The sequence below is a fragment of the Panthera uncia genome, chromosome B4, assembly GCF_023721935.1.
Source record: "Panthera uncia isolate 11264 chromosome B4, Puncia_PCG_1.0, whole genome shotgun sequence".
NCBI lineage: Eukaryota > Metazoa > Chordata > Mammalia > Carnivora > Felidae > Panthera > Panthera uncia.
Window position 1 is genome coordinate 68,918,481 of NC_064809.1, and position 15,761 is coordinate 68,934,241.

Genomic DNA, 15,761 nt, shown 5'->3' on the forward strand with positions numbered 1-15,761 from the left:
TCACACACCTTTTCACATGGTTGAAAAAAAAGGTTCAAAGGGTCATCCACATACCTCCTGCATCAAAATCACACGGGATGGCATTTAAAAAGGCAGATCCCAGATTTTCTGAATTAAAAATCCTTGGAGGTAAAAACTAGGAATCTGTGTTGTAACAAACATGGACAATAATTCTTATGTCCACCATCCATTTAAGCCACTTTTTAAAGAAATTAATTCAAAGAAACAACAAAAAAAATCTGATTTAAGGAACACATTTAAAATAACTAACAGGATGTTTTTTGTGATTTTTTTTTTAACTCAAAATCTTAGAACTCTGGGAATAGAGTACATTTGAAAATTTACTTCTCCAAAATTAATAACCAGCAAAATAAGTTTATGTAAAGAATGTGTTTATGTAAAGAATGAGTGATTTGATAAAGGTGAGAGTGAATGGTTTGATCCAGGGGTTAAGAACAAGCACAGTTCTCTATGCAGATACTGTCTTCTGCAGACACTGCAACAACTCTTTGTTCTTTAGAATACTCCTAAAATTTAATGATCAAAAAAAATTTCATGAGGTTACTCAAATTTATACACAGAGTATTTCCCAAATTTTGACCAGATATTTTCTGAAAGTAATCTGCATCTATAAGTTCAGATAATCATTGTTTTTCCATTGTATAGGACTTCCTGCTAATTTAGATAAAACCTATTTCTCAGGCCACAGAGTACCCCTTTTCTAGCCTCCAGGTTATTTTTTCCTTTTCTTTGAACATCTCATCAGACCTTTGAGTGCAAAGCATTTTATCATCCAGGTAACTGGTAGGTAATAGATGTTTGGCTAACAGAAAATTGGTCCTCTCAAGTTCTGCTTTAACCCAAAGAATGAGTTCATATTACATTTGTAGTCTTTAGACCAAATTCATTATCCTAATTCTCAAACCCACTGTTTTTTAAGATCACCATCTGTAATGTATGTGCTTTAATTCAGGGTCTCATCTGCTTCTCACCCAGAATCCTAACCAGCTGACCTATCTCCAATCCTCTCCTAAACCATTGGATTATGAAGATTCTAACATGCAGATCAAATCATATCTCTCACTCAACTCCAAATTCTTTCCAGGGACCTTCAGGACTTCAGACAAGAAGTGCATGTAATAGCCAATCCCTATGTCCAACCCTGGTCCCTTACTTCCTCACCTTTACTACAACCTACTCATTCTCAATTAGCTCAAGCCTCACACCCTCCACAAGGGTTCTCTGAATCACTTACACCCTTTTCTCACACAACATCCCTTCCTCAAGATCCCTACGGCACCCTGTACATGATCCCAAAGTCCTGCATTTGAATTATTTACATGTCTCTCCCCTACTAACCTGGGACTATCTTTGAGTAGTAACTAGAACAGTATCCAGTATTTAGTAGATACTCAGTGAATGCCTGTTGGATGCACGTGGGAAGTGAAGGACAAGGATGAAAAGAGGGAGGGGGGAGTATCATCAACTAACCAATGGGGGAGGGGTCACCAGAGAGGGACTCATTTCAAGTAGCAAAAAGGACTTTACAACCCTGTGTCCTAATATTTTCTATCTTTTGAAGAAGCCGATCTCATGCCTCATCTTGATTTCGCATACCTCAAGCAAAACAAAACCAGCAAACTTTTCAAAAAAAATTTTTTTTAACATTTATTCATTTTTGAGAGACACAGAGAGAGAGAGAGAGAGAGTACAACCCGAGGAAAGGCAGAAGGAGGAGGAGACACAGAATCCAAAGCAGGCTCCAGGCTCTGAGCTGTCAGCACAGAGCCTGACACAGGGCTTGAACTTACCAACCACAAGATCATGACCTGAGGCTGAAGTCGGACACTTAACCTACTAAGCCACCCAGGCACCCCTTAGCAAGCTTATCTTAATGTTTTGTGAGTCACTCTGGATGACAGAGAATTCCTTAGTAATAGTCTCTTGACCATATTCCTAAAGATAGGGTGATATCACTAAAGGGCACTGCACTGGAATTCATGATAATTCCAGAACTGTACTCTGATGCTATAGAAGTAATATTTGGTTACAGAAAAAGAAAAATATTCTCAAAGTCATTTTACATATAAGTTACCTACCCGACACAGGCCTTGAACACAGATGTCATTAGTTTCAGTTCCACAAGGAGTACCATCGGCAACCCTATCCCTCAACTGGTAGAAGTTTGTGGTTCCAGCAACCCGACAATAGAGTTTACAGCGATCTTTTATGGCAACTGTAAGAAAAAGTCAAATTTTTGGTGTACAATAATACAGCTGTGTGTTCCTAGGTCTCAAGAAATTTTTACATCAAAAAAATATTCTAACTACTTACTCCCACTGTATTTTGGAAGCCACCTCACATTAGGGGAAAGACCATTGATGTTGAAATGTTTACCATCAAAATCAGAGCACTGCTTCTCTCGAAAGTCTTGCTTGCCTTTTGGACATGAATCAGTATTACATGATCGAAATTTCATCCTGCGGCCCACACAGTACTTTCCTCCGTTTCTTGGCCTAGTCAAATTCATTACATTTTAAAGCACATCAGTACAATATTCTTTCTGCCATTTACTTCTCAAACTGTTCCATTCTGTTCCGGGATCTGGAAAACTAATTATGTCCCACTAACACTTCCTGTTTAACAGAAGTATATTACATGGCTTTTAAGCAATTGTATGGCTAATGAACTGTAAAGACATTCATCTTAAGATAGACATGTGGTCTGGAGGGCAGCAATGATAGCTTATTCATGACTTAACTCACAAGGAACTAACTGATGGGAATTTGGTTTAAAATTTCAGAATAGGGTTTGTTCATTTGGGGGGTAAAAAACAAACATAGTGAACCAAAGATAATCAAGATATACCATGTTAAAGAAATATCCAGGCATCATTGTTTTGTATATACTACTTATCGCTCACTTCCATGAGTTTCATGCTATCTATATCCATCCATCTCTATTTCAACTTACACTGGAAAATAAAAATTCGTTTTGTCAGCATTTTTTAAATATGAAAACTTCCAGCATAATTTAGCTATTCTGGAATTCCAATGATCGAAGTCATTTCAGAGTATTGTCATCTCTGCATCAAAAATTCTTTATTGCTTACCAATTTATCATAACAACAGACACAGTACTTAAAAATCTTTATGGAATCTCTATGTTCTTTTAAAGATTTTGAGGAGGGGGAACATATGCTTCAGTACTTATTTGAGCTAAAGACACTGATGCATCTATGAGAAGCAGAGAAAGAAAATATGACATGTCAAATTACACAAAAGAGTAACAACTGGTCATGAAGGTACAGATTTTATCCAGAAGAGTCAACACACAGCTTAAAGGAGCCAGGATTTCAATGGAAACACAGTAAGTATTAAAATGCCCTTATATTACTGTCATTTCATTTTTACAACTATTCCTCAAATGTAATCTCAATCAGAAAAAAGCTCTTAAATTCATATTCTAAAAGATTAAGCTGGTTAATATATAAATATTTATATATATTATATATAATACATATAATTATATATATTAGTTATATATATCATTAATTTTAAATAGTTATTAAATAATTATATGTATATTGTTATTAAAATAAATAATATATATATATTTTTTAAAGGTTTGAGTCTACCAAGATATAAGGTAATAGGGCTCAAAGTATTCCAGAAGTTTTCTAAATCTCAGAAACTTACAGACTGACCTCCTCCAGTATAGAAGTGAATGAAACTGATGTTTACTTTCTGGTGCCTTGAGATAATCTTAATTTACAGTGACATAAAAAAGACATACTCGGGGTGATTACAGAGCCTGCTTGTGCTTTTGATTCCACCTCCACATGTTCTTGAACAAGAGCTGTAAGGTCCCCATGGTCCCCAATCACCATCTACAGGACGTGTTTCCATTTCTTTGTTTACACATAGCCCGTGGTGGCAATGCTTAAACAAACAAAAAAATACACAAAGAAATGATTCATACATACCCAATTGCAATATCACAGTAATTTAAATACCATAAATATCAGTGGAGAAAATGCACACAACTTAAAGATATTGATTCAGAAATGGGATTACATTTGACACTCAAATATTTTCTGAATATCTGCTGAGTAAGATCTGTAGAATGCAAAAAAGAAGGAAATTTCCCTTGCCTTTAAAATGTTGAGTTTCACTGGGGGAGGGAATACTTGTATAGGGAAAACACAGTAAGATGAAAACTTTAAAGAAGTGACTATTAATACAATATAGATATATGCTTCTGGTTTTTTATGCAAAGATACGTATCACTCTCCCACTTTTTTTAGCGGTTTACTTCATCTCATCCAAAGCCTCAATGATCACTTTCTTACTTTCAACAAGAAAATGGAAATGTACACGAGAAGCTGCTCACTATCTACTATTCCTTTTATCCACCTAAGGGCACCTGTGCTCAGTCCTCAACCTTCCCACCGGTTAGGGTACATGAAAAATCCATGATCCTAGCCAAAGTCAATCCCTCTGTGCACTTGATCTCAAACATCACTGGCTCCAAACATCACTGCAACAATTCTCCCCTCTCTCCTACAGCATCATTGTTCCAGTCTCTAATATATAAAAACTAACCAAGGGTGCCTGGGTGGCTCAGTCAGTTGAGCGACCCACTTAAACTCAGATCATAATTTCATGGTGCGTGAGTTCGAGCCCCGCCGGGGGATTGTGGCTGTCTGCCCAGAGCAAGTTTCTGTCCCCCTTTCTCTGCCCCTCTCCCACTTGTGCTCTCTCTCAAAAACAAAAACAAAAAAAAGCTAACCAAAAAGTGGTCCATGCACTGATGCCAGTCTGTGAACTAGTCACTGCAAGGAGTAGAGAAATTGAAAATAAGTACTGAATTTAGAAACGTTTATAGGATTTGGGCAGTAATTTCATGTTTATCAATGTTAAAAGTGGGCTTATATTGGGGCACCTGGGTGGCTCAGTCGGTTAAGCAAAGGACTCCTGATTTCAGCTTAGGTCATGATCTCTCTCACGGTTGGTAAGATCAAGACCCACCTAGGGCTCTGTGCTGACAGCATGGAGCCTGCTTGGGATTCCCCATCTCCCTCTCTGCCCCTTCCCTGCTCATGCTAGCATTTTCTCAAAAGTAAACGTCAAAATGGCTTATATTTGTTTTCGTTGTGGTACAATACCCAACACAAAATCACCATCTTAACCATTTTAAGTGTGGAATTCAGTAGCATTAAAATGCATTCATATTGTTGTGCAACCATCACTGCCATTCATCCACAGAGCTCTTCATCTTCCCAAACTGAAACTCTATACTCTTGAAACACTAACTCCCCATTTGCTCTCCCCTCCCCCACCCAGCCCCTGGCAACCACCATTCTACTTTCTGTTTCCATGAATTCGGCTACTCTATATATCTCATAGAATTAAAATCATGCATCACTTGTCTTTCTGTGACTAGCTTATCTCACTTAGCATAAGGTCCTCAAAGTTCACCCACATTGTAGCATGTGTCATAACTTCCTTTTAAGGCTGAATAATATTCCATTGTATGTGTGTATATAACATTGTTTTTTCATTCATCCATTGATGGCCACTTGGGTTACACTTCCACGTCTTGGCTATACAGAATAAATACTGATGGCCACAGGCCTGTACAGAGATCTCAAGGCTGTTTGCAGTTCTTTGGCATATATACCCAGAGTGGTATTGCTGGATTAGATGATTCTATTTTTTTTCTTAATTTTTTAATGTCTATTTTTGAGAGAGACAGAGAGCAAGCAAGGGAGGGGCAGAGAGCGAGGGAGACACAGAATCCGAAGCAGGTTCCAGGTTCTGAGCCATCAGCACAGAGCCCAATGAGGGGCTCGAACCCACAAACCGTGAGATCATGACCTGAGCTAAAGTCGGACACTTAACTGACTGAGCCACCCAGGCATCTCTGTATTTTTAATTTGAAGATCTGCCACACTCTTTTCCAGAGAATTGGCTTACATTTTGAAGGTTTTTGTCATTTTGAATTTTTTTTCTAATCATTTCCATCATTTTGTACAAGTATTGATTTAAGTTATCAGAAATTTTAAAAAAGACTGGTCCTTTACTAGAGCTAATTGGAGAAGTACTCCATTAGTTCATTCTCATTAATATACAAACATACATAATTACCCTCTTTAACAGAATTTTCCTTAGATCTCACTTTCCCCACCAGCTACTGTTTTGTTTCTCCTTGAAAAAGCCGTCCATGACCATGGTCTCTCACTGCCTCTGCTCTCACAGCCCCACCCTCCATGAAGCAGCTCATGTGGACATCACCCAATGCCCAGTTCTCAGTCTCTGTCTTACTTGATTTAGCAGTATCATTTTTCCCCCTTCTTGGTTTCTAGGTCTCCACTTAATGCTGAACTTTTTGGGCTGACATCACCTTTATGCTTCCCTATGAACAACGATCACTCCCAGCCCAGATCCTTCTCCTGAACTCCAGGCTTGTGTATATAGCTGTTTACACATCTTCACTTTAACGTCTTACATTTCACAAATCACACCAAAAGTCAACTGCCAACCCCTTAAAATCTGCTGATACGATCTAAGTTGATCAGCCAAAAACAGTCAACCTCTTCTTTACAGTTCACATTTAACGTGTTAGCAAATGTTCTAGTTCCTTCAAAAGCAAATTGACTTTTAAGTATCAACCTAGTGCTCCCAGCTCTGGTGTGAGCCACTGTCATCTCTCATCTCTATCACTGCCATACCTCTCCAAGTAGATCTCCTCTGTTTCCAACTCTTGCTCTCTAGAGTTTAGTCTCAACAGCAATCATAATGATCCTTTTCAACTTACTTTAAAAGTTAGCTCAAATCAGGTGACTCCTCTGCTCAAATCCGTCTTTTTCATTCTGAATAAATGCAAAGTTCTCACAATGGCCGACAGGGACCTACAAAATACTCCTCCAGTTACTTCCTATATACCACCCTTCACCCCAGCCACAATGTCCTTCCTTACTCTTCCTTGAACCACTCCAATACTGCAGATTTAGGAGTTTAGCCGTTCTTTGCCTGGAGCTCAGTTCCCCACAATATTCTCCATAGCTAACTCCCTCATTTTAAGATAGCTCATTAGTCAACTTTCCATAAAATTTGCTTTGACCACTACATTTTAAATTGCAGTCAGCCCTCTCCCACTACGAATGTAAGCTTCATGAAGGCAGCGATCTTTTCTTTTTTGTTTGCTGATGTATCCTGAGCACCTAGAATAGTGCCTGACACATAGTGGGTCCTTGATAAATCTTTGTTGAATGAATGAATCCTATAACCAAGCTTATTAATTAGCAGGAAAAAAGCTTTGTGCCCTCCATTAAGATCATTCAAAATGATAAAGCCATTAAAAGTGAAAAAAAAATCTCTGAATAGAATGTACTATGTTCTTGTAAATTTGGGGAACATCTTCCAGAAACGTTTCAAATAATCCTTTAGCACTATTTCTGAAAAATCCAAGAAAAAGAATGTTGTATTGTTCACCATGTAAAAAAAAAAAAAAGTCAAGTCATTGTCAGGTGAGTTCCACTCTATGTTTATGCTAATAGTTTTACTACCACAAGTATTTAAAAGATAGTCTTATATGAAAGATAGTCACAAGATAAAGGGACTAAAAGAATATTGAAGCAAAAGATAGGACATTTAGAATTTCCTTGAAAAAAGGCCCATTTATTATTGAATGTGGCTAATGCAAAGAGGCTCACTCTCTTCAATAAATGATAAAAGGGATTTTATATCTACATGATACACATGTTACCCCAAATGCATTTCTGCTTTTAATCTATACAAGTTTTAAAGTAGGTCCCAGTGTCTCAACACATTTACCTTGAATTCCAACAAATCCAGGCCCTTTACACTACACCTCATATTTGAACGGCTAAGTAGTACATGAAAACATGCTCAAGATGGAGAATAATCAGGATAACACAAATTAAAAACATAATAGTATTCCATTTTGCACCTAAAGTGTCTAAAATTTTTTACAAGATTAACAAGATCATCAATTGGCAAGACATGCAGCACAACTGGAACTTTCATACATCACTTGGGAGAGTCTCAAGTACCCATTTTGGAAGATGGTTTGGCAGTTCCCTATGAAGTTACATACATGCACCTCCCCTATGACCCAGCAATTTCTAGATATTTGTTTACTTCAGAGAGATGCAAGCACATGCTCACAAGACTGGTATGAGGATGCTCACAGCAGCTTTATTCATAATGACCAAAACCTGTAAGTGACCCAATTGTCTATCAGAAGAATGTATAAAAAAATTATGGTGCATTTATACAGCTGATTTACACTGCAGCATAAAGGAATGAAGTATCAATACACACAACATGGATGAAACTCCAACATCTTGAATAAAAAAAGCTTGACCCTTTTCCCTCTGCCCACAGAAAGGGTGTGTGTGTGTATGCGCGTGCATGTACATACACTATATAGTTCGATTTACATTAAAATCAGGAAGTAAGTTCTCTCTCTGGAAAGAGAGAAACTCTACAGAGGCTAGACAACTTTAGAGTGATGGAAATGTTCTCATCTGGATTGGGATATTGGCTAAGTGTCCATCTATATTTGTTAAGACTTACCAAATTGAACATCTGTGCATTTTACTCCTATATCTCAATTTTTTATCATGCTAATGCATTGACCGGATTTAGACTACTCAGTTATAAATGGTATATGTGATGCATGTAAATATATCCATCGCTATGTTAGCCACATGCCATCAAGCCTGAAGTTTCATGGCACAGAGTAAACTTTAAAGTTTGCTAAGGCACTTAAGGACCAATCAGATTTGAATCTGGGGACTACCTTGGAGCAAGTCTTCTAATGAGCTAACAGCTGTTTCTAATTCAGACTACAACAAGGTTTTTTTCTCTGTTCATCCTTAGATAATCAGTAACTCTCCCAAATGCCACTCTCGTCTCCCCCAAAAGCCAATTACCAGTACTGGTCACAAAAAGTGAGAAAAATAAAGTCTTTCATATTTTTGGTCTTCAAAATAACAATTTTAAATAAAGATAAAATTTTAAAGTTCAGTTCTAGTTCCAATCGACGAACTGAAGAAGTCCACTAGAATTTTGGTCCCAAGGTAATCTGAGTGCTAAACCATTTCAGAGGACTTCAGCTACTGCAAAAATTGCTCAAGTCCCAATAAAACTCTGTAATGCAGGCAACATTCACAGAAAACACATGCCTTTTGACAGAAGGCAAGGAGAAGGGCAATGGCTGGTGCAAACATTTCCATGAAGCAAAGAGCTGGTAAAGCAAAAGATCAGCTAGTGACCCGGTCCTTCAGTTTCTACTTGTGCCCAATGTGAAGTTAACAAAAGCGGCAGCACTAGCCAACCCCATTGCCAAGAAAGTGTTCATTTTGTGCTGAGGTAGCTCAGAGGAGGCGTCAACAGACTCAAGCTTATTCAGCGCAGGCGGCACTGGCTACCAAGGCCAATGGAACTTGCCTTCATCCTGAAGCACCAAGTTACCACCTGACTTCATCCTCACATTGATGTTTGGTTATCAGGGTAAACCCTGTCTCTCAGCATCATGTTTGCAGATTTAAATTATTTCATGCCTGATGTTATATATTCAGGCCGTTTACTTTAGGGATATGATGTATTTGAAGACATTTACAACCAATAAATATCCGAAGAAGCCACTTAAAACTTTCCATTATACCTGGTTGAATTTTATAGGAGAAAATGTAAACAATGGTAACATCCCTGAATTTGGGGAAATTGCTGATCTATTAGGATCTTTATGTCTATACTCATTGTTAATAAGACTAATATACTTAGGTAACTATCTGTTCACACGGCAACACTGATTCACTAGCAGAGCAAGAGTTGACCAATCATGAAGGGTGCTGAAACGCAGAGCAATCACTTCCTTGGATAGTCTCTTGATACAAGACTCACCCTTCCAGGAAACCTACCATCCCAGGACCACAGTTTGTTCCATCTGCAAGGGGCATGTGCTGAGTGCGACAACCCTTGTGAACTCCTTCTGCACTTGTACACCAGAGACGTCTGCATTGCTTCTGCAAGATAACAAAAAGCAGACAAGAGTAAAATAACACTACAACCACCAGATCAATTCAGTGTAAACCATCAGTTTATACATTGATCTTACAGATTTCATGGTTTCAAGGTCAGAGCTGTAAATAATCAAGCCAAAAAAAAAAAATTCACTAAGTTCTAATCATTGATTTGCCTCTGAACACATAAAATGGCAACATTCAGTTTTTAAGAACTTTTGGATTTTCATCACACACTGAACAATGGGAGAGAGAAATTAGAGTGGAAATATTCAAAATTATGGGGGACATTTTTCTCTTTGCAAGACATTTTTCTAAAGGACTTTTTGTTGTTAAATGTTATTCACAAAGAGTTTCCAAAAGCCTCTTTTGATACGATAGAATGTATGAATAATGTGCATAGAAATACTGTATAATGTATACTGGTTTCCTACTTTGTGAATAGAATGCATACTTTCAAGTTGAACAAAGGGCTCTCAAGTTTTCCTAAGAAACAAAAATCCAGAGGTTCACAGGAGCTATACCCAAGATAATTCCCTTTTTCTGAATTTAAATTCAATGTTTATTTAGTGGGTAGGTCAGGTAGAAAAGAAATGGATCTCCAAAAATTATGTTAAATCTCCCCTCCTCAATAGTGGATATTTAAAAGGTTAACTTTTTTTTTTTTGGGGGGGGGGGGGGAATGCAAGCTGGTGCAGCCACTCTGAAAAACAGTATGAAGGTTCCTCAAAAAACTAAAAATAGAACTACCCTACGATCCAGCAATTGCACTACTTGGCATTTATCCACGGGATACAGGTGTGTTGTTTCGAAGGGACACATGCACCCCCATGTTTATAGCCACACTATCAACAATAGCCAAAGTATGGAAAGAGCCCAAATGTCCATCAATGGATGAATGGATAAAGAAGGTGTGGTGTGTGTGTGTGCGCATATATATATATATGCGCACACACACACACAATGGAGTATTACTTGGCAATCAAGAAGAATGAAATTTTGCCATCTCCAACTACGTGGATGGAAATGGAGGGTATTATGCTAAGTGAAATTAGTCAGAGAAAGACAAATATCATATGACTTTACTCATATGAGGACTTTAAGAGACAAACCAGATGAACATAAGGGAAGGCAAACAAAAATAATATAAAACTAGGGAGGGGGACAAAACAGAAGAGACCCATAAATATGGAGAACAAACTGAGGGTTACTGGAGGGGTGGTGGGAGGGGGGATGGGCTAAATGGGTAAGGGGCACTAAGGAATCTACTCCTGAAATCATTGTTGCACTATATGCTAACTAATGTGGATGTAAATTTTAAAAAATAAAAAATAAAATAAAATCAATAAAAATTAAGATAAATAAAAGCATATTAACTTTTTTAAATTATAAGTTTGTTTTTTTAAACAATATTACTATATGGAATATGTTTTGCCTATCTCTGCACCCATGGCTATATAACTTTCACTCATTCAATTCAATAAACACTTAGTTTGTGGCACCTAGTATGTGTCAGATCCTAAACTGACCACTGGAGATGCATATTTCCATGAGTGAATGAATCTGCATTCCTGGTCCAATGATCCTCACAATCTAGTAGTGGATCTAACACATGAAAAATCCTCAAAGTTCTAAAGTAATTATTTAATAACAACAGGCCCTAGATTTTTTTGGATTCAAATCTGTGTAAATTAAAATGTAGTCTATTAAATTCCTGGGTCCTTTAATACAACTAGTTATCAAGACACTTCTGTCTTTAACCCCCCCACCCCCCCACCCCCAAAATAGTATTTGGAAATAAATATTTGAATGTTTTTAAAACCTGTTTTCTAAATGGGAATACTTGACATAGGATTTTGTGAGAGTTAATGTCCGAGCTGTCAGCACAGAGCCTGACACAGGGCTCAAACTCATGAACCGCAAGATTGTGACCTGAGCTGAAGTCGGACACTTAATCGACTGAATCACCCAGGAGCCCCCGAGTTTTCCTGTTTCGGGCAAACAATCTATGTCTCTAAAAGTTAAAACTTCGAAGATACATTTAGTTCACCTTCTGTTCAAGAGAATAAAAGTACATTTTGAAATATGTTCTAACTTTAACTTTATGGTAGTTTAAAAAACAAAAGAAGGACCTAATTTTCTTACCAAGTAGGGACATACTTGTGATCCAGGGCCAAACATCAGTTCACACTGCTTGTTCACATCGTACATTAATCCAGGAAGTTGTGAAGACAGATCATATATTCTTCCATTTGGTTTGTCAAGGAGGCATTCCCCATGGCCAGTACTGTACCAAAGACCAAAAATATTGTGAATACAGGTGGATACATAACAGAAGATTCTTCATCACAGTCACTGCTCTACAGTTTCAGAAACAGTAGGTTTTTTCATAATTTAAAAGTGAATACATACGAAAGTTGCAAAAAAAATCCGTTTCTCATTTGAGCCCCATAACTGCTCTGAAGGTGTAATTAAAAAAAAAAAAAAGTTGTAAATTCATGAGAATATAATTTATGAAACCCATTTATGTAATCACACTATATTTTTGATCTATTTTGTTGTCCAATAATATTCCCTTCTATTAAATGCCTAAATTCTCAAAATTTTTATTTTTTTATTTTTTTAGTTTACTTTGAGAGAGCAAGAGAAACACACAGCAGGAGCTGGGGAGGGGCACAGAGAGAAGAGGAGAGAGAATCCCAAGCAGGCTCCATGCTGCCAGCCCAGAACCAGACGCAGGGCTCAAACCCAGAAAACCATGAAATCATGACCTGAGCTGAAACCAAGAGCTGGATGCTTAACCAGCTTTGCCACCCTAAGCACCTCCCCCCACCTAAAATTGTCAGTATGTTGTAGAAAAAAGTTTTTAAATCATTTGAGAAAGTACATTTATAGTTCTCAACAACAAAACAAAGCAGTTTCAGGAAGTGTTACGTTGTGTCCACTTCAAAGAGGCAGAGTTTGTGTTTTGGTATTGCTGCTTCCAGAAAGCCTGCCTGGTTGTAGACAAGTTAATGTGCCAGAGGCTGGGACTCCTCTGCAGTAATAGTGACACTATCCACCTTGCAAACGGCTATTCAAGGATACATGTAAAGGACTTAGAAAGTGGCAAATAGGAGAAATATTTGTTGTTCACTTCTGGTTTGTAATGCAGTATTTAGCATACAGGAAACTGAAAATATTCAACCATCCCAACTGGATTAAAAACAATTCATTCCACTACCATAATTTTAAGAAATTTAGCAATTTTTATTGGCTAGAAAGATGTTAAATTTCATCCAAAAATGAACATGTAACTTAAGTCAGCTTGTGTGTGTGTGTGTGTGTGTGTGTGTGTATGTGTTTTAACATTTCCATTGGAGAGAATCCCATTAGCACCATTCAAAAATAAACACATTCCCTGGTATTTTTAACCAATACCTCAAGCCAGCCATTGAACAAAACTATATGCAATTATGTATACAACAGCAATTGTGTATTATGCTTTTAAATCGACTCCCCATACAAGGATTAAAAAAAACTGATCATCTTGGGATTTATGAACATATTACAAAGCATAGTTTCATTTATTTCCATAGTTCTCACAAAAGAGGTAACTAGCAACCACATATACTGGGGATTAGAATATATAAGGAAATGAATATTGCTTTTAAACAGAAAAAATTACTTAGAGCTTGGCCTTGCCTTTTGGCAACTTTCAGTAAGATAGAAACACCATTTGGATAAAAGTGTGGAAGCAGAGAAACGTGGGAGATGGAGATGAGGCAAGAAAAATCGATCTGCCCCCTCTTCAGACCTAGGAAAATCCTCCAGAAGAATATGTAAGCATATAAACTACTCCACATCCCTCTGGCCACAGAGAGCTATTTGGAATACTCAGAGTTGGACCTCAGCTATTGTCTGTCCTTCTAAGGCACCTCAAAACTTAAACCACTTAAGCTCCTCTTATATTACGTAGTACCTACTGAAAAAATTCAAACACGTAAGAAAGCTGTGAATCTAAGTCTCCCCTCAAAAACAAGTTATCCTAATAGAGCTCCCAAATCTAGGTCTGACCTGCCCCCACCAAAATATTTTAGGAGTGAAATGTGTATATACAACTCTTTCCTTGTTTTTAAAAACCCAGTTGTACAAAGTAAACAAATTTAAACCAAAACTGGACAGAAATCACTTTAAAATAACAAAGTTCAAAGTCCATAGTCTAATAAATGTTTCATTATTTAACTAAAGTAATATAACTTTAGACTTACTCTAGGAATTCAGTGATATATTTCTGACTACATTTTGACCAGGTCCAAGGACTTGTGTGGTAATTTAAAGTTGGAGCCATTACATGATATTGGTGTTTAATCCCAGGTTCCTTACATTTAAAACTATCATCATGTGGAACGTTGAATCTAAAAATAAAAACAAAGAATATGAAAATATGTAACAGATCTTAGAAGATAAAATACAAAATTATATTCTCGATCTTTCCCATAAAACATTATAAAATCAGGGTTATCTTCATGTTTAGAAGCACAGGATCTCAAACACTACATTATAACTTTTATCAGTAGCACTATTTGTTGATTTTGACACTAAATTGGAGTCTAAATAATAAACATGTGGACTCTAGCTTACCTCATCACAAAACTGACAGAGCACTCACATAAGTACTTGCAGGTTTCAACATGCATAGTTGTAAGGGATGTGCGAAGATCAATTACATAAAGGTGTTACCAGTTTCTAGACCACGGACTATGACCACAGTATCAAAACTTCTTTAATCTCTCATTCCTTATCATTTTATAGTGTCTACATGTTTCGTATGAAACAGACTAAGGACTGTTTCTGGTCTGTATTCACTAAGTGATTATTGACCGAATTCGAATAACAAAAACATTCCACAAGGGCAGCCAAATCTTCCTAAGAGCAAATATATTAAATAATTAGCTGGTCAGCAACAGATCCTATGCCTTCATTTGAGGACCCAAGTATAAACTTGCATTTACAAGGAACATTGAAACCACCTAATTCAGCTCTTTGCCTGCAGAAATTTGTACTTAAATACCAGTCTTTTAATTAAACTACTTACCCATATTCTAAAGACACCTAAAGAGTTTCTCAGGAAGAAAATAAAAGTCTAAGGTGGTATTCTCTGCAAGAGCAGTTTTTCATTAGTTAGTAGCCTTGGCGATCAGCTAATAGTGCTTTCCAGATGTTGCTGCAATGCATCTACACCCCTCAGGTAAGCTCCTGGTCCTATCCTCCACTTTAACAATTTGAGTGTGCACCCTGCTAATAATCATGAAACATAACCACACTGCAGGGGAACTAAAGAGGCACTAGTTTACTAAAAATGGTTTCCACTTGAAATTATCCCTGTTGAATACGCTAATGATGTAAGGCATGACCAGGAAAAGACAGTATATTAAAGAGGGCATTCTAGCCTCAAATCCCTATTAGCAGATGAACAAGAAATGCCAGGAGTGCTCGGGTGCACATTTGGAATCCCTTTCACAGGATGAGTTTGTAGGGGTTTCTGACTTTCCATGGGAGCTCTGAGGCTATCTCATGGAATCATGGCCTCCATTCTTAGAGCACAGAACCCCAGCAGAACTTATAATAATGCAGGAATGGATAGAACCCCTCCCTAATTTTTAGAAAAAGAAAGACAAACACACACACACACACACACACACACACACACACACACACACACACA

The 15,761-nt window shown here is 37.4% G+C and overlaps 1 protein-coding gene across 1 annotated transcript in view; it reads right to left on the reverse strand.

The window, feature by feature from the left end:
- Positions 1–15,761, reverse strand: part of ADAMTS20 (ADAM metallopeptidase with thrombospondin type 1 motif 20) — a 177,174-nt gene that overhangs the window by 91,312 nt on the left and 70,101 nt on the right. The window contains exons 9-14 of the mRNA XM_049625325.1: positions 14,305–14,451; positions 12,200–12,341; positions 9,953–10,057; positions 3,796–3,941; positions 2,335–2,516; positions 2,096–2,236 (exon numbers count right to left, since the gene is read on the reverse strand). Coding sequence (XP_049481282.1) covers positions 2,096–2,236; positions 2,335–2,516; positions 3,796–3,941; positions 9,953–10,057; positions 12,200–12,341; positions 14,305–14,451 — 863 coding nt within the window. The remainder of the gene's footprint in view (positions 1–2,095; positions 2,237–2,334; positions 2,517–3,795; positions 3,942–9,952; positions 10,058–12,199; positions 12,342–14,304; positions 14,452–15,761) is intronic.